Source organism: Apodemus sylvaticus, chromosome 5 (genome assembly GCF_947179515.1).
Source record: "Apodemus sylvaticus chromosome 5, mApoSyl1.1, whole genome shotgun sequence".
Classification (NCBI taxonomy): Eukaryota; Metazoa; Chordata; class Mammalia; order Rodentia; family Muridae; genus Apodemus; species Apodemus sylvaticus.
Genome location: NC_067476.1, coordinates 140774136 through 140799327, shown reverse-complemented (window position 1 = coordinate 140799327; position 25192 = coordinate 140774136). Strand labels below are relative to the sequence as shown.

Genomic DNA, 25192 nt, shown 5'->3' with positions numbered 1-25192 from the left:
TGAATGCTCTAACTGTTGGTGGCCAGCTGACTTTTGCAAATGTGACATTAGCCTAATCTGTCCTTTTCTTCAATGATGTTTCTTTTTTGGAACTTACATCCAAGAATTTGTTGGGATACATGAGGGAGAACAAGAAGTTTTCTACCCTATGTGACTGCGTCCTACTCTAGCTCCCCAGCCATTCCAGTCCCTTTCTCCATCAGAACTCCTTCACGCTTCCTCTGTAAAAGCATAAAAGAAGGCCAAACAAACAAACCTTTGAGATAGAGGAATGGGGAAGGGAACCTGAGATACTGTGCATCTAGATCATTGAAACTGCTTGGACATGTTTTGCTGCTGGAACTCTCAAGCCCTGCCACCACTGATGGCGCCTCCCAGAATGACTAAGTGACTTTGCCATACATTAATCCATCCGTTTGCCCACGGTGCTAAGTGTTAGGCGTACACAGAGAGCAAATTAAGTAACCGGAACCCTTGTGGAACTTAGACTCTAGGGAGGAGCCAGGCCCCAGTCAGTTAGAAGTACTGCCGTGAAGAGTGTTTATAGTAGAATGTGTATACACACCTTGAGGAGCATACACCTTCCTGAGAAGGGAAGCAGTAGCTGAGCTCTCAGGGCTGTGTGGGAGTCAGCTAGGGGAGAGTTCTGGGAGCATGAGGAACATTCCCTGTCCATGTGCTGGGGCTTATTGGTGTTAGGTGGGGGACTGAGTATGAGGACCCTGGAGAGGTAGGGTGGGACAGACCATGGTGTAGACCAGGGCAAAGATTTTTTACTTCATCCTGAAAGCAATGGCAAATCTTCTGTTTATGTCTTGTGCACTCTCTCCCACCTCTAGTTTAAAAAGCAGAAGCTTCTCCTGGAGCTGGACCAGTATGCCCCAGATGTGGCTGAACTCATCCGAACCCCTATGGAAATGCGCTACATCCCTCTGAAAGTGGCCCTGTTGTAAGTACTCCGCCACAAATCAGAACTCAGTGCCAACAAACGCAAGGAAAATCTGATGAGACTCTCCCATGTTGTAGTTGTAGAGATTTGCAGTCTTAGTCATCAAGTGTTTGCTGTACTTCTCTTGCACAACTGGGGTTCTGGCCAATAAGAGAGACAGAGCCATTCTGTCTCTGTTGAGACAAAGGCTCACACAGGGACACGCACAATCAAACCCTTCACAAAGGCCTTCTGACTCAGTGCTGGCTTGGGCTCCAACCTGATTGTAACTAGTGTTTTTTAAGAATGGTAGTTCTTCATTAGTGGTATATTGAATAAAATTTTGATCTTTCTGTGCTGCTGTCTCAGATAGCTTCTGTACTCCATGTACGATTTAGTTCCCTGTTTATAATTCAGAAAACTGGGCTAGGTGACCAGCTTGGGAGAGTGGCAGCAGCTGATGCTTTAACAAAGAATTCTCTAGGAGTATTAATGTGCCAGTGAGTATGATCCTCTCAGATCATTCTCATCTGTGTTTTGAGATGGGCAAAATGAATTATTTAATCAGCCAGTAGTCATCAGATATAAATAACATGCTAGTTTCTAGAAACACATACTAAACAAAACATAAATTTCCTCGTGGAAAAGCATGCTCTTAAAATTTTTTAGAATTAGACGCTGGACATGGTGTCACATGTTTGTGATCCCAGCCACAGGGCCTAAGGAGAGAGGACTGCTGCGTTTGAGGCTGATCTGTGCTATGTAGCAGTACTCCATATCAGAAAATGGGTCTGTGGAGGGAGCCTGGTCACTAGTGTGCTTGAATAGCATACAAGGCCCTGGGTTTGATCCTCAGCTCTGAATAAACTAGGTGTCGTGGTGCTTGTCTGTCATCCTACCACTTGGGAATAGGAGGCAGGAAGAGCAGAGGTTCAAGGTCAGCTTCACCTACATAGTGAGTTTGATGCCCACTCAGGTATTCTGGGGGGCAGGCTACTTTTGTGTGTGTGTGTGTGTGTGGTTTTTTGAGACAGGGTTTCTGTAGACCAGGCTGGCCTCGAACTCAGAAATCCGCCTGCCTCTGCCTCCCAAGTGCTGGGATTACAGGCATGCGCCACCACCGCCCGGCATGGGGCAGGCAACTTTTTAGGAGTCTTTGCTCTGTGTATGAATTTCCTATTCAGTATTCCGGGTAGATGTCTAGGCAGCTGCTTCTTTAGAACCTGCTACTTAGAAAAGATTTTGTGTTGTTTTTTTTTCTCCAATGAGATAATTTTGGTATATCCGTTCTCAACTACATATTTCAGAAATTTGATGGGAACTACTTTAATAGGACCAAAGGTTTAGCAACATAATGAATCCTTATAGACTCTTGTATCCCCTGAGGGTAGTTTCATAATAGCAGCAGTCATTTCTTTAAAGGTTGTGTAACAAGTCTGATTGCTGGGAAAAACAAAAAACAAAAACCCACCAAACCCCCAAGAGTTTCTAGGCATTTGGTTTTAGAACTACTAATCTTACATTCCTAGGAGATAGTATTAGTTTAAGGCCTTTACTTGTAAATAATTATTATAATCTTTTTCTAAGACACTGGTGTATTTCTTCTTTTCTGATAATCAGAATTATGTAACTGGGTTTTCTTCCTTTGTCTGCTGGGAAACTCAGCCAGATCTGAGGCTGTTATTGTACAGCTGTAGACCAGTCTGATGCTGTTCTTGTAAAGATGTAGACCTGTCTGAGGCTGTTATTGTACAGCTGTAGACCTGTCTGAGGCTGTTCTTATACAGCTGTAGACCTGTCTGAGGCTGTTCTTGTACAGCTGTAGACCTGTCTGAGGCTGGTTATTGTACCACAGCTATAGCTCTTTGGTTTTCCTAGGTGTGCGTTCTATTTTGTTCTTATGTATTTCCTCTGGTCTTGATGATGGCTGGTTTTACTTTACTATTATTTTTTTTATTTTTTTTCATTTCAGCTGATACAGATTTTTTTGTAGAAGCAGGACAGAAATAAAGAAAATGCATTCTGGCAGTGTAAAACTTTCCAACCCCAAAACACCTTAGATTCATTTTCTAATTCCATTCCTTCCTACCTTAACGGGGAAAGACTCTTAACTTTCATAATAGGAGGTCAAGATGTCCTGTGAAGTTCTTTGCCAACCAACTTGTAGATTAGGAGGATACTTTGTGAGTCTGGCTCAGGAGGTCCTGCTTGACTATGCAGGGGGCTTATTAGAAAGAATGCTGGCTTTAGAACCAGGAAGACCAGATTTTTGAGTGTATTTAATAGCTTTAAAAACTTGGACAAGTTATTTAATCACTGAGCCTCAGTTTCATCATCTACAAAAGTAAGATAATGTTGCTGGCGGCTGGTACATACGTGAGATCCCAGCACTGACAAGCTGGAAGCCAGATGGTTGGGAATGCAGGGTCATCACCAGTTCAAGGCCAGCTTGTGCTTCATAGGACCCAAAAATCACAGAACAATGCAAAAACAAACAAACAAACAAAAAACCCACCGAAAACAAAATAAAAACAAGAATATTTTTGCTAGTTTATAGGATCTTTGTGATTCTTACATAGAAACATGACAGATTTGCATATATACATATATAATATAATGTTGAGTGCCTTTATTCATTCAATCCCACTTTATCCTTTTCTATTTGGGATGATTTTGTGGGGGGGGGGCGGTGTTTCAAGACAGGATTTCTCTGTGTAGCCCTGGCTGTCCTGGAACTCACTCTGTAGACCAGGCTGGCCTTGAACTAAGAAATCTGCCTGCCTCTGCCTCCCAAGTGCTGGGATTACAGGCATGTGCCGCCACACCTGGCTTGTGGGATGATTTTCTAAGAAGTTTTCTTCCTTTTCATAAATGAGTTGAACTTCATGGTTGTGGTGGCCAGGACTCTCTCTGGTCCATTGATCAGATTTGCTAATGACAACCTATGTGTTTTCCCTAGCTATCTCCTAAATCCCTACACGATCTTGTCTTGTGTTGCCAAGTCTACCTGCGCCATCAACAACACCCTCATTGCTTTCTTCATTTTGACCACAATAAAAGGTAAGGCATCCAAGATGAATATAAAAGGTACAGGGTTTTATTACACGCATACATAAGCTGACATTGTAGCACATACTTATTATCATATCTGGGAGGCTGAGACAGAAAGATCTGGAATTCAAGGCCAGCCTTTACTATATAGTAAGAAATTGTCTCAAAAAGAAAAAAAATACATTTTAAAAAAAATTGCATATAAATGACATAAGATTATTATAGAAAATTTAGATAAACCAAGAGAAAAAAAATAAAGCCCTAAAAATCTACCACTCAGAGAATCACTGACATAATCAAGTTCCAAACAAATGATATGCGAATGTCAGTCTTCTGTAACTATAGTCCAACTTTGTTATTATTGTCTCTCATGGTAGTGTTGCAGCTCTTTTGTAAATGCAGGACAGAAAGAAGGAAGAATCAATTCTGAATGTAAGATGTCTAGGCCAGTCTTTGTTGTTGTGAGTCAGGTTAGGGAGGATGGCTTTGAACCACTAATCCTCCTGCCTCCACCTCCCAGTGCTGGTGTTATAGGCTGAGCCATCACTTCTGGCTAGTTCAGCTTCTTTGGAGTAATACTTTGCTATGATTTACCTCTGTGTTTCTGAACTATGTAGTTGTCTATGACTGATACATTTTAGGCATTTTTAATTGTGTTCTGTTACGAGAAGTGGCGATTTCTTATAGGACTTTTGTACCAATGTTTCTGCTTCTTCTTTGTTTGCTTTTCTTATATTTCAGTTTTGATTAAATCAGTAGTAGGGCTGAGTGTGTGACTTGGTGGTAGTATGTGCTTAGAATGAATGGATAAGCTCTTGCTTTAAAACTCTAGCACCAATAAATAAGTAAATCTGTGGTTAGAACTTACATTTCACAACACCGTGTAGTATTCACTGCTGGGCAAAGTAGCAACTATTACTACTTTTATTTTCTATCATTACTTTTGCTTTTTTCTATGTGATTGCTCTAGTCTTATACTGTGGCTTATTTTTCCTGAAATTGTTTTTGTTTTACTTTTGATTTTAATTTATCTATTATTTTGTGTATGCATGTTTGTGTGTGTGTGTGTGTGTGTGTGTGTGTGAGAGAGAGAGAGAGAGAGAGAGAGAGAGAGAGAGATGTGTTTGTAGGGACACACATGCCGTGGCTCGTGTTTATGGCAGAGGCCCACTCTACTTCTCTCCTACTTTTTTGTGGATTCTGGCATGGAATTTGGGTCATCAGATTTTCACAAATGCCTTTCCCCATTGAGGTCTTGCTTGCTCGCTTGCTTGTTGTTTTGAGACAGGATCTCACTATGCAGCCCTGGCTGCCCTAGAACTCAATTTGTAGACTAGGCTTGCCTTGAACTCTCAGGGATCTGCCTGCATCTGCCTCTCAAGCACTGGGATTGTAGGTATGTGTTGTCATTGGTTGCTCTCTAGCTCTCAAGTGTACATTTTTATTTCTTTGAGACAGGGTCTCACTTTGTAGCCTAGGTTGGTCTAGAACTCAATTTGTTGCCCATACTGCCCTGACAATGTTTTTATCTACCCAGTGCTGGAGTTATAGGTGTTTGTTGTCACTATACCCAGTTTTTAAAAATTGAGGGGAGGAGGGCCTAGAAAGATGGCTCAGCAGTTAAGAGCATTGGCTGCTCTTCAAGAGGACCTGAGCTGGATTCCCAGCACCCACGTGGTATCTTCACAACCGTGCGTAACTCCAGCCCTAATGGATCCAGTGTCCTCTTCTGAACCTTACCAGCACTGTACACACGTGGTATACAGACACATATGCAGGCAGAGCACCTGTACATATAAAATAAAATAAAGGTTAACGCTTTAAAAAGAATATTTTTGTTATAATCTATTTTTGGTGGTTTAATTCTTATATACTGTCATTTCAGTGAGATAAAGTATAATACATGTGATTGATGATACATTTTGACTGAAAGTCTTTTCCATTTACATATGGGTTATATATTTCTAGTTTTCTCCCACTTTTCTTTCAGACTTTTGGTATTATATATAATAAATAGTGCCACAGAAAATATAATTTTGGCCAGGTGTGGTAGCTCATGTGTATAATCCCCATACTTGAGAAGTAGAGGCAGGTGGAGTTTTGTGAGTTCAAGGCCAGGATGATATACATATTGAGTTCCAGGATAGCCAGAACCCTGTAGTGAGAGCCTCTCTGTCTTTCTGCCCACCAGCCCCAAATAAAAGGTTATTTAACAGACCACCCCAAACTTAATTAAAGCAGCCACAAAAACTTAGCTTGTGCTTTCAGTTGCCTTGGTCATGGCGTTTTGACACAGCTGCTTGTATAGATCAGCTTATCTATGTGGATGTGACTTGCCATCAGTTTCACTATGGATCATTTGTACATCAGTAGCTGGCTGGAGTTTGCTAATCTAGGTAGGGCCCAACTCTGTAAGTCTATCATCTTCCTGCATGAGGGGACTAATTTAAACATCTTGTTCTTCTAGGAATGGGAGAAGCATAATAGACAAGTCCAATCAGGCATGACTTTTTAAAGTTTCTGGTAGCATTGTCTATATTAATATCCATTAATCAAAATATAACACATGGGCCAGTTATGGTGACATGTGCCTGTAATTTTAGTACCAAGAAGTCAGAGGCAGGAGGATTGCTACAAATTAAAGGATAACTTTGTCTCTTAATAGTGAGTTCTAGGCCTGTTTGAGTTATAGTGATACCCTTACTAAAAAATCAAAACAAAAACAAACAGAAAAACAAAACAGAAAACCACGGGGAAGCATCTTTCTTGTGCGCCATGGGAAGGCACTTTAAAGCAGACAGAAAGCCTGGGCGTAGGGAGGATGGGAGAACTGAAGCTAGTAACATGGTCCCATAAATGTACCAGTGAGCATTTTGTCTGTTAGTTTGTTTTGTATTAGTCTTTTTTCTATTGCTATGACAACACACCATGACCAAGGCAACTTACAGAAATGAATGTTTATTTGAGGCTTGCAGTTCTAGAGGTGTAAGAGACCTTCACCATCCTGGCAGGAGTGTGGCAGCAGACAAAGGCTTGGAGCTGGACTACCTGCTGAGCGCGCACATCCGGACCCAGAACAGAAGCACACTGAGAGCACACTGGGAATGGGAATGGCTTGAGTCTTCTGAAACCTCAGAGGCCCAGAGACAAACCTACCTAACAAAACCACACCTTCTAACCCTTCCCAAACTGCATCCAGGCTAGCCTCAAAGCTACTGTCCTCTCTATTTAGTCTTCAGAGTACTGGGTTTCACTGTGACAGATCCAGATGTAATCTAGACCTTATTTTATTTTTTCTACATTGTATTGATTATGTGTCTGAGCATGTGTGCTTGCCACAGCACACGAGGTAGGAAGACAGCTTTTGGGATTTGTTTTTCACCTTCCACTGTGGGCTTTGGGGGTCGACCTCATGCACGCAGGCTCGTGTGCCAGGTGTTGTCCTTGTTGAGCGGGCTCAAGAACCCAGCCTGAATTTGTTTTTCCTTTGAGTCTCACTGTGTAGCCGTGACCTCAAACCTGCTATGTAGACCAGGCTGCCCTCAAACTCACAAAGATCCACCTGCCCCTGCCTCTCTAGTGCTAGGATTAAAGACACATGTGCCACTTCCACCAGCTGGAGTCTGTAATTCCGAGCACTGGTCCATTGTGTGAGTGAATATGTGGAGATTCTTTTTAAGGTTTAAGTTTTAATTGTGTACACATGTGTATGAGGGCTGTGCACTCAGAAGAGAGTGCTAGATCCTTGGAGTGGGAGTTGCAATGGCTGTGAGTGCTGAGAATTGAACTTGGGTCCTCTGAGTCAATCACTGAGCTAATTCTTCAAGACTCCCCTCCCTTTATTGCCTCTATATATGTGTGTGTGTGTGTATGTACGTATGTATGATTTTTGAGAAAAGGTTTTGGTATTTAACCCAGACAGACTTCAAACTTCCGATGTACCCCAAGTCTGATTGTGAATGCCTCAGCTTTCTGAGGCTGGTATTGTAGGTGTTTCAACTGCCATGCTCAGCTTAGAAATGCTTTAATCAATTTCTATTATTTAGTATTTAGGTGATTTTCTGGTATTTAGGTACTTAAATAATACTACAGTCAGTTTCGTCATGTGTATTAATTTTTTGCCTTCACAACCAGGTATTTTCTTACCAGTTCTACAAATGGAATCTACCAGCTCATGATTCCTTAAATTTGTTGCTAAATTTATATTCTTCTTTTTTCTTTTTTTTAAATCTTTTTTTTTTAAGATTTATTTATTTTATTTACATAAGTACACTGTAGCTGTCTTCAGACACACCAGAAGAGGGCATCAGATCTCATTACAGATAGTTGTGAACCAGCATGTGGGTGCTGGGAATTGAACTCAGGACATCTGGAAGAACAGATTGTACTCTCAACCGATGAGCCATCTCTCCAGCCCTTTATATTCTTATAATATATTCCTATAATACCATAGGGATTCTTTATTTTTTATTTTTTTATTTTTGTTTTTTTTGAGACTGGGTTTGTCTGTGTAGCCCTGGCTGTCCTGGAACTCACTCTGTAGACCAGGCTGGCCTCCAACTCAGAAATCCACCTGCCTCTGCCTCCCAAGTGCTGAGATTATAGGCATGTGCCATCACCACCTGGCTTATCATAGGAATTCTTATTTTCAGATACTGTTGCTTAATCATTGGTAAGATCAAGAAATACTCATCATGTAACATCAGGTGTCGTGAGCCGTTTATGTACAGTGTACTAACCTTTTGCAGGGTAGCTCATGAGAATGACTTAAGGCTTTGTTTCTTTTGGGTTGCTTATGATGTTCTTTAGGCCTTTTAGTTTCATTTGTTGGGTTATTTACAATAATTACAGACTGGGATATAGCTCGGTGGTAGAATAGAGCCCCTAGCTTCAATCTCCAGTGGTGAAGAAATTCTGATATTGTTATGAAGGTTGTGGGCATTTTTGCAAGAGACAGTTCTTAACAATAAAGAGTTTTTATGGGCTGGAGAGATGGCTCAGCAGTTAAGAGCACTGACTGCTCTTCCAGATGTCCTGAATTCAATTCCCAACAACCACACGGTGGCTCATAACCATCTGTAATGGGATCCGATGCCCTCTTCTGTTGTATCTGAAAACAGCTACAGTGTACTTACATACATAAAATAAGTAAATAATACTAGAAAGAAAAGTTTTTACTGTCTATATGTCCTACCTCAATCTCTGCCTCTAGATGCTAAGCGCAGAGACTGTATAGGCTGTCCCTTACCAAGACACCTAGTGTCCATCACAATAAAGGACACGTGCTGCGTCAGCCAGAAGCACTGGCCTTGGGAAATGTCATCTTTCTAATTGTTTTGCTTTGTTTTGACCTTATTGGAGCTCTTGTGCAGTTGTCTAGGTTAGCTTTAAGCTTCTGGGTTCAAGGAACCCTTCTTGCTCAGCCTCCTAAGTAGCTGGAATACAGATATGTATCACTTTGACCAGCGCTGAGAAAGTCACTTTTGTTTTTTATTATTATGACTGTTATTCTGTCATTAGAATTGATATGTAAGTAACTTTAAAGAGTTCCTTAGAAGTTGAAGGCAGGAGGGTCATAAGTTCAAGGGCTGCCTTTGCTTATGTAGTGCACTAGAGAGCCACCAACCAACTTGGACCCTGCTTCACAATTTTAAAAGTAATGCCAGTCATAGTAGCACATGCCTGTACTCTCAGTTTTGGGAGGGAGACATATGAGTGTCAGGATTCCAAGGTCGTCCTCAGCATATAGTGAGGAGTCTGAGGCCAGCCAGGGTTACGTGGAAGAGCTGGCAGGTTGACCTAGTGGGCGAAGGAGCCCGCTACTACGCGTGGCCCACATGGTGGAAGGAGAGACACAGCTCTCCCAGGCTCCCCCATGGTTTCCATGGTTTCCTTCTGGGGATATACACAAATAATTTTCTTTTAAACCCGGAGGGGAAAATGGTTCTAAGAAAATCTCAGAGCTATAGTTTTGGTTCCACAGAGAGGCTTTTTACTATATAACTTGATTTCTATTGAATAAATTCATAGCCATTTAAAAATGTTATACACACAATTTTGTTTAATATTTTATGAACATTGCAAGTTGGTTTAACACATTGGTATTACCTTCCTGGGAGGCTGTTTATCAGTAGTCTTAAAATGTTTATATTTTTTATTTATTCTGCTGCTTTTTGGTTTTTGGTTTTTTTTTTAATCTTTTTTTAAAGATTTATTTATTATATGTAAGTAAACTATAGCTGTGTATACCAGAAGAGAGCATCAGATCTCTTTATGAATGGTTGTGAGCCACTATGTGGGTGCTGGGATTCAAACTTATGACCTTCGGAAGAGCAGTCAGTGCTCTTACCCGGTGAGATTACAGGCGTGCGCCACTACCACCCGCTTGGTTTATTCTTCTTTTGAGAACCTATCCTGAAGTAATACCGAGGATTGGGTGTGTACCTTGCTTGGTAGGGCACTTATCTATCATGTACAGAGCCATAGGTTCAACTCCCAGCACTGCATACATTTTGTGTGCTTGGGTTCTTTCTAAAGTAATACAGACATTAAACACACATTTGTCATTTTCTTTGTCATTTTAATTTTAAAAATTAGGAGTTGTTTAAGCATTTGGTAAAAATAAAAGAAACTTATACCAAATAAAAAGCCAGTCTTTCTCCACCCTACCCCCATCTCCATGTCTGATAGACATTTGTTCTGAAGCCCAGGCCCTTCCCTAGTGCTGGACATTTGTTTTCCACTGCTGTCTGCTATAAATAGAGACTATCACAGTGTTCCTAATCTATTAAAATATTCGAAGAATTCTCTCTTAGTTGCATTCCCTCTGAACCACTTTGATTCTTCAAGTATATTAATGATGCCAAGTAATAGTTCATTCAGTAAAACTGGATTAGTTGTACATTCTTCAAGCCTAGTTTCTGTTGTATTGCATAAACAGTAAAACTAAAGATAGTACAATTCACTTTCACTACTTGTTTTGGCTTTTTGAGACGAAGTCTCACATTGGCCTCTGTTTATTATATCTCAGATATAGACTGAGATCAGCATGGTGGTGCAGACATGCAGAGGGGCCTGGAGGAGATTGTTTAGGCTTATGTCCCTTTGTATGTAATAGTGATTGAAAAGCCTGCAGTTTATGGCATGTGGCATGCTCACAGTTCTGTTTGGAACAGTTTCCCCATCGGTATGCTTAGAGTGCTTTGAGACAGCCTTCCCGTTAATAGAGCCCAGTTGGCAAGGGATGAGTGCACTGGGTCTGCCCCGAGCCGTTCCTCTGCCTCCGGTTGCCTCAGATGCTGGTGCAATTTCCTTTTTCTGATAGTCCTATGGGACCTCAGCCCTTTTGGGCAGTATTCCAGTCTGTCCCACTGCCTGCCTGCCCTGGAACAGGTCATAGTCTTGACCCAGTCTCTGACTGTGTATTCCTTGCTACATCCATATTCTGAGCTAGCCACTGGCTTCTTGTCTCATTCCTACATCCGTCTGTCTCCTCCTGCTCTGCCCAAGCCCTCAGAGAGACACCGTTCCTGAGGCACCTTCTTGCAGAGGCTTGTTTTGGCCCCCACCCTGATAGGGAGTTGGAAAACATAGTCAGAGGTAGATTGGGTAATGCCATTGCCTGAGACAGCAACTAGTTCCATGCCCACTTAGCTCATTCATCCCAATGTTTCTGTCGGATCAGGCCAAAGGTGAAGTTTTGTTCATGAAACCTAGAACTTACATGGGCTGCACTTGCAAGTTGTATCATTTGGGGTAAAACTCATATCCCTCTTGTCACAGGTCTTCCTGGTTAGACATTATTTCCGTTGTAGACCTGTATATATTTATTTTGGATTATTTCTGGAACTAAGCCCTTCATGCTCTGACTTCTGCCTGCTTGTGACTTTATATGGTAGATTGTAACTTTTAATTTAAGTACATCAGATATAATACTAAAATATAAAACCTGGGCTGAGCCGGGCGGTGGTGGCGCATGCCTGTAATCCCAGCACTCTGGGAGGCAGAGGCAGGCGGATTTCTGAGTTCAAGGCCAGCCTGGTCTACAGAGTGAGTTCCAGGACAGCCAGAGCTATACAGAGAAACCCTACCTTGACAAAACCAAATCCAAAAATAAAAAAATAAAAAAAAAAAAAATAAAATAAAACCTGGGCTGGGGATGCAGCCCAGTTGGTAGAGTGCTTGCCTGCTGTTATAATCCCTACCACTTCATAAACCAGAGGTGGTGGCTTCTGCCTGAGGACCTAGGATTTGGAAAGTAGAGACAGGAAGACCAGAAGTTCAAGGTCATCCTCAACTACATCGCAAGTCTAAGGCCAGTCCAAGTAATAGAAGACCCTGTCTCAAAAGGAAAAAAAAAAGGTGGGGGATGTGAGGTTTCTCTCGTGGACACATGTAGAATTCTGCTTAATCTGGGTAGCAGGACTCAGTATTTTGTTACACTTCATTTATCTTTATACTAATGACTCCTATGTCTTTCTCTTTTGTTTTGTTTGTTTTGCCTTCGGAGATGATCTCAGGTATTCTAGGCTGACCTTAAATGCATTCTACATCAGAGTTTGACTTTGAACTCTGATTCTCCGGTCTCCACGTCCCTTGTCCTCATCCAGAGTCCCTGCCCACTGTCTGTTAATTAGCATCCCGCCTATTCTTAGCACACTGTTACCTCGAATCCTCCCATTCTGCTGTGCTGTTCCCTTAGATGCTGTGTCTCGCTTACTCACTGTTCAAAAGCTCAGGTGCCAGCATCCTGATGGGCGTGGCCTGGCTCTGACTGACTGATTACTTCCCTGTATTTTGTATTATTTACTGGGAGCTCCAGAAGGACATCTCTGAGTCACTGGTCTCCTTGACACCCCGCGTATGTTTCGAACAACAGACTCTGGCGTTTGCTTGTCACAGTTCGTCTGAAATGTTTGGTCACCTTTTACTGTTTTCCATCTTCCCTCCCCTTTACCATCCACATATCATCCTAACTGGATGCTTTCTTAATTCTTACCCTTTTTAGATTTCCTCAAAACCTACCAGCCCTTTCGAAGTCTTCGTGCACCTCCCTGCCTGCCTTGTCTCATACCCAGACCCCAGGCCATTGGCTGTCGGAGCATCATGCTTCTACTCCAGAATTCAGGCCTCAGCCATCCAGTCATTATTTTATTCTAGAAAGCATTCCCATGCCAGGCCTCTGCCATTTTGAGTTCTCAATTGCTCATCTGTAGGATCTGATCCATTCTAAAGTAGATTTGTGCTGTGCTTCTCAGGTTATATTACCTGCTGTTAAAGCTTTGTGGCTTCTTCTTCAAGGGCATTGGTTTGCCTTTTTTTTTTTTTTTAATAGGGTTTCTCTGTGTAGTCCTGGCTATATGGACACTCAGTCTGTAGATCTTGTTGGCTGGCCTTGAACTCTGAGATCTGCCTCCTGAGTGCTGGGATTAAAGGCATGAGACACCACCTCCAGCTATGTGCTTGCTTTTGGAAAGACTCTCCTATGCATTACTGATTAACGTTCATTCATCCAGTCAGTTACACATTCCTCATGTGTGCTGCAAAAGGAAGAGACTCAGAATTTAGAAAGGCTTACTGCCCTTGAGAAATTCCCAAGACAGACAGGGCAGAAAGGGCAAACTGGCATTACTAGAGCCTCCTTAACAAGAGAGGAGGGATGGACTGGGGCGACTGGGCAACTTAAGGTTCTATACTTAGCCTTACTTCTATGCCTTGGTTTCTACATGTGCGAAATGAGTAGAATATGTGATTTTATAACAATAATTGTGTCACAAGAAAGTAAGCTTGAAAGTTGTTTCACACGCTGTTGTGATGTTTCCCTGAAGGCCTCTTTGAGTCTGGCACCTTCTTGAGGTAGGCATTACACAATGCATGCCACCTAGTAAGGGGGCAGCAAGTGTTAGCTGTAACTACTTTTGTTAACTCTGTTTGGCTTCTGCGGCCACTGAGGGATGACAGGGAAAGAGCTCAGTCAGAAAGAATAGCGTGAGCACAGACCATGAACGGAAGGGCATGCTGTTTTCAGCAGCTGCAGTGGTGTCTAAGTGGAAGGCAGGGTGGGCAAGTGCGAGGGGAGGAGACAAAGCGCAGATGACGGCCTTGGGCTTGGGCTTGGAGTTTGACTGATGAGACAGGACTTGAGAAGTCTGTCTGGCCTGTTGGTGGTCTGCCTGCCTGCCTGTCTGTCTGTCTATCTATCTATCTATCTCTTTATAGGCTGGCCTTGAACTGCCTGCTTCTGCCTCTCAAATGCTGGGACTACAGGTGTGTACTACCACACCACGATCTGGTTTAGTTTTTGTGTTGTTTTGTTTTTGTTTTCCAGTGCAGGGTCTCTGTGTGTAGCCCTGACTGTCCTGGAACTAGCTCTGTAGATTAGGCTGGTCTTAACTTCCTCCGCCTCCCAGGTGCTGGGATTGAAGGTGTGCTGCCACCGATGGGCTCTGGCTTTGTGGGGTTTTTTTTAGGAGCCAAATTTATTTATTCATTTCTTGCATTTGAGGAATTCTTCACTGATGTTCTTGGCTTGAGATGCTTTGTCATAGTCCTTAACCACTATACAGCTACGACCAACCATGCACATTATGGTATTTCCCCTCTTGATCCATCCCATAGAGGCACACCCATTCTCCTAGTTTCTTCCTTCCTTCCTTCCTTCCTTCCTTCCTTCCTTCCTTCCTTCCTTCCTTCCTTCCTTTCTTTAAATGATTTATTTATTTTGTTTATATGAGTACAGTGTAACTGTCTTCAGACATCCCAGAAGAGCGCATCAGATCCCATTACAGATGACTATGAGCCACCATGTAGTTGCTGGGAATTGAACTCAGGACCTGTAGAATAGCAGTCAGTGTTCTTAACCACTGAGCCGTCTCTCCAGCCCTCCCCTAGTTTCTTGCTGTCATCAAATTTAATTAGTGTGATTTGGTGCTGAGCACAAAGGGCCTCCACCAACTTGATTTACACAGGCTTTTCACAGCAGGATGCAAGCACACATAGATGGTCTCAGTCCTTGTTGTAAGGCAGGATGGACAGTTCCAGCAGCCGTGATTGTTGGCATGGCAGTAACTTACAGGTGAAGTCCAATCTAGAATGCACTTGAGCCCCTGCTGCCACATGACATGGCAGTAACAGGAACATACTATGTTTTGGCTTTTGAGAACGTCTCAGGTAGCCTAGGATTGTTTCAGCTAAGCTGAAGGTGGTCTTGAGTTCCTGGTGCTCCTGCCTTGCCTTTGGGAGTGCTGACATTACAGGTGTGCACTGCAGTACCTGGCTTAGTCTTTGTGGATTAGTCACTGCCTGATTTACAAGAGTCCTTTGGTGCTTCTGTGAAGGAGGGGGCCAAATAAAAAGAGATTGTTGAACACTGGTAACAGATGAGAGCAAGAACTGACTTCAGAGGTGGCCCTGTGGGCCTGGGGACTAGTGTAAGAAGGAACATGGAGCTGAGGTATCCACCTGGACTTCAATGGCACTTATTAATAGAAAGCAGGTGGAACTGATTTTTCTTGCTTAAGATTTCCATGCAGGCACTGGGAACATAGCTCAGTGGTAAAGCATTTGTCTGGCAAGGTCATGGGTTGCAATCCCTAGTACTAATAAAACAATTAAAATTATTTAAGATATCATCTCAGGGCTGGATGTGATAGCATATATCTTGAATCCTAGAACTTAGGAATCAGAGGAAGCTAGATGGCTAACTTGGTCTACATAGTGAGTTCCAGGATAGCCTGGGCTACATAGAGAGACCCTGTGCATAAACAAACAAGTAAGACAGATTGCTTCTTCCTGATCTTCAGAGCACATTTTCTAAGGCATTTTTAAGTTCATTTTTAAGCCTTTTTTCTCTCTCTTGGGTTTTACAGACAGTGTTCCAGACAAGCAATTACTGATTTTAGGCAATTAGGGCAGGAGGTAACTGTATTTATTTTACTCCCTGGGGCCTCCTGGGGCAGAGAATGAGGTGATGGTCATGTGTTTCCACCTTATTTGTACGAATGAATGATATGGAACAATAGCCTCCCAACTCTGACAACACTTCCATGTATGGGCCCACCAGATGCATAGAAACATGTGAAATAAAAAACTCTCTCTAGCATTTCCCCACTTTTAGCCAATTTCCCTCAAACTGTTATTCAAACTTTTGGCAAGGTCAAGGAATCCTGAGCCTACTTTTGCCTTTCTCATGGGTGCCATCTCCCAGTCTCAGGGTGACTTGGTTCTGGTTCTAGAGCCTCTAACTCAGTAGTTGGGAGGAGGCCTCTCTAGGTGTCAGGACTTGGCTCCGCCTGTTTCTGTGTCTGCTCAGTTGTTTTAGCAAGTACCTGAGGTCGGGAACATCTTGTCTGTTAGTCATCAGTACAGTGGGTCAGCCTTCTTCCAGGAATGCTGCTCTTCGTCCTCTACATCCAACTCCCTTCTGTCTCTGCCGTCTTCCTACTGGTTTGTCCATAACAATTATTCTTAGTTTGAAAAATAAATGTTCAGAGTCCTTTTATTCTACTTCCTCATCTCTTATTTCTTTTTTCTTTTTTTTCTTTTTTTTTTTTTTGTTTTTTTTTTGTTTTTGTTTTTTTTCAAGACAGGGTTTCTCTGTATAGACCTGACTGTCCTGGAACTCACTCTGTAGACCAGGTTGGCCTCGAACTCAGAAATCCGCCTGCCTCTGCCTCCTAAGTGCTGGGATTAAAGGCATACGCCACCACCGCCCAGCCCTCTTATTTCTATTTTTAAGATTAATTGTCACACATATGTGACATTCTACTTTGCTCCCATTCCTTCTCCTTCCCCATATCCTAGCTCTCCTCCAGTTTGTTCCCCTCTCCCCAGTTAGAATCCACTTTTTAAAGTTACATGCATCTCATTACTGTATTTCCCACCCCCCCCCCCCTTAGCTCTTTGCTTTTCTGGTCATAATCCTCCTCTTCTGATTCCATCACACACATGTTCCTAGCCTTTTCTCCTCCCGTGGTGACTCGTGCATGTTACTGCTTGAGGGTGACCTTGCCGTCAGGTCAGTAGACATGCTTTAGTGTGTGGGACAGCTTATTGATCATCTCTGTCTCTGTGTCCCAGGAGCTAGGGAAAGGTGTGAACTTCCTTGGATTGAGTAGAGTGAAGAAGGGGTCCTCTTGTGAAACACCATTGTGAAAATTTCTATCATATTTAGTAAAGAGTTGATCCCATACTCATCAGAGTAACATTGAGTGCTGTTGTTTTATAAACTGTAACCATCATGAGACATGCACTTTGAACCATTATATTCAACTGATTTCTAGGTCACTTTGAAACCTGTACGGAAACCTCTAGTCTTAGTTTAAAGATACATTTTTTGAAAGCTTTAAAAAGAAAACAGAGAAGCTGAGCCTGATGGTGTAAGCTTTATCTTTTAAAATTTCATTTAACAAAGTTTTATAAGTATCATTTTCCTTTAGAACATGTGTAATGATTACATATAGTCCATTTTGTGTAGAGAATAGACTCATTATTAATAAAAAAATATACTCTGAGCTTGATGTGAGGGCTTAAAGGACTTATAGAAAAAAGATTGCTGCAGTTTGATGCCAGCTTAGGCTACAGAGTGAAACCAAACAATAAACATTAATAATGTGTTTTTATTTAGAAAAAAGAAAACAGGCAGCTTCAAGATAGGGGTATTACAGAGTGATGAGCTGTCATGAGGTTCAGGGAGCTCGGTTTCATAGCTCCAAGTATCATGAGCAGTAATTGTAGAGGTTTTATAGCTCTGAACATCATGAGCAGTAATTGCAGGTTCAGTAACTTGGTGCATTAGGCATGGAGGTTAATAGATATTATCTGTTTGTAAATCTTTTGAACCAAGGTGTTATAACGTCTTTCTGGCTCTGGAAAATTCTTAAGAAACTATCTGTGGCATCACAGGTTGCTAAAGGTGGTGATTTTGACTTCCATTGTTGCCTTTCATGGGGACTAAGCCAAGTAGTTTCCTTCTGTTTGAGTTTGCATAGTACCTTGCATACCAGGAAGCACTTGACAGGTAATTGAGCATTTCACGTTGATGTGGACTTGCTGAGTGATGAGGCTGGGTTATTCTACACCTCTGTTTCTTTTCACAGGCAGCGTTTTCCTCAGTGCTATTTTTCTTGCCTTAGCAACATACCAGTCTCTGTACCCAATCACCTTGTTTGCCCCAGGACTTCTCTATCTCCTCCAGGTAAGCACATACTGGTGCCTCGGTCCAATGATACTCAGCACTTGGCCTTGTGTGTGGGGGGTGGAGGGGCGTGGCAGGAAGGGCATAGGCCACTAACAGCATTTGGAGCTAGGGATGTACCTCAGTGGTTGGATGCTTGCATAGCACACATGAGGCTCTGGCTCAATTCCTAATACCACAAAAACAAAACAGAACAAACATTTTAAAAGATGTTTCTGGAATTGGGTCTTGAACTGAAGACATCTTACTTCTTCTTGAAAAGACAAAGACTGATATGAAATAAAGGAGACTTTAAAGTCACTAAGTTCTGTGTCTGTCACTGCAAGTGTGTAGAGACAGTTCACTTAGAATATTTGAGGTGGGGATTCACTAAATACTGTATTTTATTTCACCTAATATACATAGAACTCTTTGAGTTCATTTAAAGCTTTTATTCTTATCAAGAGCACTTGCCTTGTAAGGGTCTTACAGCGATTAAACAAAATGGGAATTTTTAAACTGTGTCTGCTATTTTCAATAAGCAGTTAATTCCACGCTAATGAAAGTGATGGTAGGTATTATCCTTTTTTTGAAACATGGCACACTGACCAACCTTACACCATTACCCTGGCTGACCTCTGCACTACTTTGGAACCCAGGCCCCTTTGCAATGACAAGAACTTGGTAAGTGGCCACTCCAGCACACAGTAATCAGAGGATTCTGAGGGCTGGTGTTTGTGGAGAAGACGCCACATGTGGCGCTCTTATGCTAAGCCCTCTGCAGACATCGTCTCATCCTAACCTTAGAAACTTCATGGGTAGCTTATATTATTAGCCATGTGGTGACCAAATATATTCCACTTGACACATGAATTAAACCTGGAGTTTTGGGAGGTCAGTCACTCACCTGGGCCACCAAATGACCACACTGCGCTCTGCGCTCAGGTGTCTGACTCTGCTGTCTAGCTCATAAAGAATGTACACCTCAAGCTTGGGATGTAGCTTGGCAGTAGAGCAAGCAGTCAGCCTTCGTGAAAGGCTCTGGGTTTGATGCTTAACTACTTCCCTAGCCCATAAAAAAGAGCACATCAAACCAAGATGTGCTAGGTACTAGCATCTAGGTACTGAGTGCTGGGTCCAAATGGATCCGGTGATGGCTCAGACTGTGTAGTCGGCAGCACTGGGATTCAAGTCCAGGAGAGCGGTTTACAGGCCAGGTTAGACTGTACACCTCACTCATTAAAACAGGTCATGTCTTACCATTATAACTTACTTGGTATATAGAATCATATTGCTGTACACAGTGGTAAGCGATTAATTTATTCCTCTTTATTAATTATATATATATATATATATTAGAAATTGGGTTTTTTTTAAAGATTTATTTCTTTATTTTATTTATATGAGTACACTGTAGCTTTCACAGATGGTTGTGAGCCTTCATATGGTTGCTGGGGATTGAATTTAGGACCTCTGCTCGCTCTGGTCAATCCCGCTCGCTGAAATTTGTTTTTCTTTTCTTCTTTTTGTGCTGAGAATTGGCTGTAGTGTCACACACGTGCTTGTCAGGTGCTCTCACTCAGCCTCAGCCCTTTTCTTACTTTTTAAAAACTTTGAAATACTATCTACTAAATTGCCCAAGCTGTCTTTGTGCGCACTATCTAGCTGGAATTACAGTCTTGCATTACCAGCCCTCCCTCCCTCCCTCCCTCCTTCCTTCCCTCCCTCCCTTCACTTGCTTCCTTCCTTTCTTTTTTTCTTGTGTACCTTCCTCTTGTCCTTTTATTCATCTTTTTTGTATATACATGTATATACATGTGTCATCTGTTAGTGTGTGTGTGTATGTGTGTCCATGTGAACACCCAGAGGTCAGGGGATGTTCTAGCATTCTCTTCCTTGTTCCTGTGAGACAGGGTGTCCACTGAACTTGGAGCTAGGCAGGTAGGCAAGAAGCCCCATGGGTCCCTTCGTCTGCACCCCAAGTAGTGCTAGGGTTACAGGGATGCTGGCAGCCATGCCTGGCTTTTTATGTGAGTGTGGGAGTTTGAACTTGGGTCCTCATGCTTGCACAGAGAAAAATAAATGCTCTTACTTTCTGAGCTTTCTTCCTGGCCAATGAAAACATTCTTGTTTTCTAATTGGGTCCAAGTCTGTGAAAAGTTTTATAGTTATTATATGCAAATCCAGATTGTTCACCAGAAAGCTTGGCCCAGACTGTGGTGTCACCAGCAGTGTCCACAGAGGAGTGAACTGCTTCCTTGTCGGCCAGCATTGGCTTTTCAAGTTAGATTTATAGTTGCCAGTTTAATAGATCATTATGTGGTGAAATTACTTTGTTTTGATTTTATTTTATGTTTTTGTTGAATCCAAGAACAGTGTACACCAGGCTAGCCTCAAAGTCAAGATATTTGCTTGTCTTTGCCTCCCCAGTGCTAGGATTGAAGGCATATACCACCATACTTGACATCTCCACTTTAGTTTTTGAGAATCCCTTTCACTGAACTCAGTGACGCTCACTGCTGCAGCAAGACTGGCAGGCAAGCCCCACATACACCTGCCTCTGCCTCCTCGGAGCTGGGATTACAGGTCTGTGAAACTATGCTAGATGTTTTAGGGATGCTGGGGGATTTGAACTCAAGACCTCAAGCACTTTATATGCTAAGCTAACTCTCCAGCCCATCTATTTCCTTCCCTCCCTTCTTCCTTTACCTTCCCTTCTTTCTTCCTTCTTTCCTTTCCCCTTTTGCTTCATCCTCCCAAATGCTGGGATTACACATGTATGCCACCATACCAACTGGATTTTCCTTCATCTTTTTTATGCATATCCTTTAGGAAATCTGACCTGAGGCCAGCAAGATGGCTCATCTGGTAAAGGTGATTGCCTCCAAGTCTAATGACCAGAGTTATAGCCCCAGAATCCAAATGGGGAAAGAGAACCAATCCCTACAAGTTGTCCTCTGACACTGTAGCAATGTATATACAAATATATAGATACAAATATTAATAAATGTATTTTTAACAAAACCTGAATATAGCAAGGTTTAAAATTTAACCAAGGTATAAAATGAAAAATAAAATTAAATAGATGATAAATAGATAATAGATTCTACATAGATAATAGATGATAAATGTTTGGTGATTGTATCATGTCAGCCTTTTCCATACTTCTCAGAATAGGACAAAAAGGACTAGGAGACAATTTCTGACATCTTGGTTCGGACACCCTTGGTCTAGCTTTCTTCTTTAGTTTCCTCAATTATAAAATAGGATAATGGGCCAGCAAGCTGGGTCATCCCATAAAGCAGTTGCCACATAAGCCTGACGACCTGAGTCAGACGCCCTGAGCCCACGATGGAAGAAGATACCGCATGTCCCAAAGTGGTCTTCTGACTTCCACACTCACACCACAGCATGGGCGTGCCATGCTTATGTGTCAGACACAGACACACACACACACACACACACACACATGTAATAATAGTAATAATAATAGTAATAATAAATAAAATAGTAAAATAGTATAATAAAATAATAATAAATAAAAATGTAAAATGGGAATTAGCAGCTGTTGAAATGGTTAATACATGCTATGTATCTAGAATACAGTCTAATGGGCGCTTGGTAGTATAGTTACTTGGTGTGCACATGACAAGAATGTGATCATGGAACAAACATTTACGAGCCTGTAAATATGAGGAGCAATGGGGGGAAAGAAAACTACTCTTCTAGAATCAAAGGAACTCTAAAGTTAGTGTATTTCCTCTTTTGACAACATAAATCTGCCTTCATTTTGCTGGTAGCTTCTAGAGACTGTGAAATGTAGATAGTGGATAAGCTAGTGTCTCATCAGAACCAAAGGCAAAGGCTGTTTTTCTGTTCTCTCAGGAGACACCGGGTCAAAAGCAGGGATGCTGCATCTGGCTCCCTGGTGAATCACTGAGGAAAATGATAGTTTGGGCCCATCTGGTCCCTTCCCCCAGCTCTGCTCTTCCTTTGACCTTGGCTTGGAGCCTAGTTTCCAAATTAGAGAGACGCTTACAGTGCATGACCTGATAGCACGCTATGGTGCATGACCTGACAGCACGCAGAATAAAACAGCCCTGGTATGCGCAGCACTGGGCTCCACAGTGAAAAGCAAGCTTAGAGCACAAGACCGAGAAGCTGAGCTGAGCCCCTCAGAGTGATGCATGTTGTAACTCCAACACTCAGGTGACTGAAGCAGCGGGATTATCATAAATTTGGGGCCAGGCTAGCAGAGGCAACATAGCAATCAAAACAAAACAAACATAAGAAAGTGGAGAAAAGGCTTGAGGCTGTGATGTTGGTGAGAGACACTAGGGGTCGGGCTAAAGGAGCTCCTGGCACATCCAGGAAGGTGTGGTTTTTCCTTCTTCCATTTTGCTTAGATTTTTTTTTTTTTTTGAGGTTAAATTCTCCTGCATAGGGGTTGGAGAGATGACTCCATGCTTATGAACCCTGCTCAATTCCCAGCATCCACATGGCAGCTCACAACTGCCTGTGATCTAATACCCTCACACAGGCAAGTCACCAGTGCACAGGAAATAAAAATAAACAAATTGTTAGGAAAAGATCCCCTACATGCCCTTTTGGACTTCAGAGAATCTTGAAAATATGGAACGCTCCATGAGTTTGCATGTCATCCTGTAAAAGGTCATCTTCTTGTATCGTTCCAGTTTAATATATGTGCTGCCTAAGTGAGTGTTTTGCTTGGAATTCTTTTTTTCTTTTTCTTTTTTCTTTTTTTTTTTTTTAAGATTTATTTATTTATTTTATGTATATGAGAACACTGTCTTGTCTTCAGACACACCAGAAGAGGGCATCAGATCCCATTACAGATGGTTGTGAGCCACTATATGGTTGCTGGGAATTGAACTCTGGGCCTCTGGAATAGCAAGCAGTCAGTGAGCCATTTCCCTAACCCCATTTGGAATTCTTTTTTGTTTTTTACCTGCCCTGCCCCGCCCCCACCCCTGGAATTCTTACAGCCTTGGACCCCCAGGAGTGCTTCGAGACCCAGTTCTCTGTCATGACAACAGACATCAGGCTCTTTTGTAGGCAGTCTTTTGATTTCTTTTTTAGATACAATCTGACCTCTTATCTTTGAATTGAAGAACCTAAGCCTATGATTTTCATATTTTCCTGTGTCTGAGGACATTCATGATACCTCACCACCTCACAGCTGGGTCAATCCCATCAGATTTTCTTGACACTTTGCAATTGCATCTTTCCCAGGCCTCCTTCAGGAGGAGCCCTTATTTAGAATTTTTACACCCTGCTCTATTTCCCTAGCATTTTCTGTTTGCTTCCAGGATAGCTCCAGGGCTGAGGTGGCAGGTGTCTTAGTTTTTTCCTTTTTATAAATAGGCAAAATACAGGGCAAATCTTGATCATGTGTTTATAATTCACCATTCTGAGGAAGCCTTGAACTTCTGATCCCTCTGCCTTACTCATCAGCTACTCTAGCCCTTTGTTATGTTCCAGACCCTGTCTAAAAAAAAAGGGAAGGAGAGGAAAGCAGTACTAAGGAGCAGCACCTATGTGCACACATATACGCACACTCACAAAGGCACACACACACTCAAGTAATAGGAAGTGCAGATTTAAGGTGAATTTTTATTTTTTGTTATTTATTTATTTTTAATAAAATACAATATATTTTTCTTTTTTAAAAATGTATTTATTTATTATATGTAAGTACACTATAGCTGTCTTCAGACACTCCAGAAGAAGAGAGTCAGATCTCATTACAGATGGTTGTGAGCCACCATGTGGTTTCTGGGATTTGAACTCAGGACCTTTGGAAGAGCAGTCGGTGCTCTTAACTGCTGAGTCATCTCTCCAGCCCAAGGTGAATTTTTAAAAGCACAACCTTTTTCATGTAAATATGTGTATGTGTTTACATGTGTAGGAGGCATGTGTATATGCGGATGCACATGCACATGTATATATCTGCCTATAGATGCCAGAGGATGATATTGGCTGATTTCATTGATCACTCTCCACATATATTGGGGCAGGATATCTCACTTGAACCCACAATTGCCCAATTTGGTTAATCTACTAGGCAGCTTGAGTCTCATAACTAGATTTTCCCCTTTTCTTTTCTTTTCTTTTCTTTTCTTTTCTTTTCTTTTCTTTTCCCTTCCCTTCCCTTCCCTTCCCTTCCCTTCCCTTCCCTTCCCTTCCCTTCTCTTCTCTTCTTTCTTTCTTTTTTTTTTTCTTCATATTTTCAAGACAGGGTTTCTCTGTATAGCTCTGGCTGTCCTAGAACTCACTCTGTAAACCAGGCTGGCTTCGAATTCAGGCTTTTCTCCTTTTCATATCATGAAAGAAAATGGTTTCTGTGGAAGTGTTTTAGAGCATTGAGAAGAGGGACTTGAGCTAAAGCTCGGTGATGGAGCACTGGCCTAGCTTGTACAAGACTCTAGGGTCGGGGACCAGCCTGAAAAACCCTCTCCCTTCTGTGACAAGGTTTGGATACTATCACGAGAAGCCCTCAACAAGCTTTGAGAATAATTGTCCCTAAATGTTTATATGTGTTAGTAATAGTACACCTCTGGGATATTGGGTGTACATCTCCATGAACCTTCAAATAGGGCCACATTTATTTTGTTTGTTTTTGTTTTGAGACAAAGTCTGTCACTAGCTTAGAACTCAGCAAACAGGCTAGGCTGTTTAGACAGTGAATCCATGAAATCCCCCCTGTGTTCACTTCCCCAGTGCTGGGATTACAAACGCACACCACCACACCCAGCAGTGATTTGCATAAATTTTGGGAGTCAAACTCAGATCCTCATATTTGGACAGCAGGCAAACCCTTTACTGATGTAAACTACCTCACCAGCCTTTCTGGCTTCTTTTGAAGAATTTGAAGCTCTGTCTCCTTCACACAAAACTTCCGTTTAACCTGTTCTGCCACAGGTATTTGATACTTGATTTTGTTTGTATCTGTATATCACGTGCTCACTAAAAGGTGTAGAATCAATGCCTGATCCAGTGTACATCCTTAGTGCCCATGC

At 42.1% G+C, this 25192-nt stretch overlaps 1 protein-coding gene across 1 annotated transcript in view; it reads left to right on the top strand.

The window, feature by feature from the left end:
* Pigu (phosphatidylinositol glycan anchor biosynthesis class U) overlaps window positions 1–25192 on the top strand; it is a 78954-nt gene that overhangs the window by 26490 nt on the left and 27272 nt on the right. The window contains exons 5-7 of the mRNA XM_052184024.1: window positions 840–949; window positions 3888–3988; window positions 18076–18173. Of these exons, the coding sequence (XP_052039984.1) occupies window positions 840–949; window positions 3888–3988; window positions 18076–18173 (309 nt within the window). The remainder of the gene's footprint in view (window positions 1–839; window positions 950–3887; window positions 3989–18075; window positions 18174–25192) is intronic.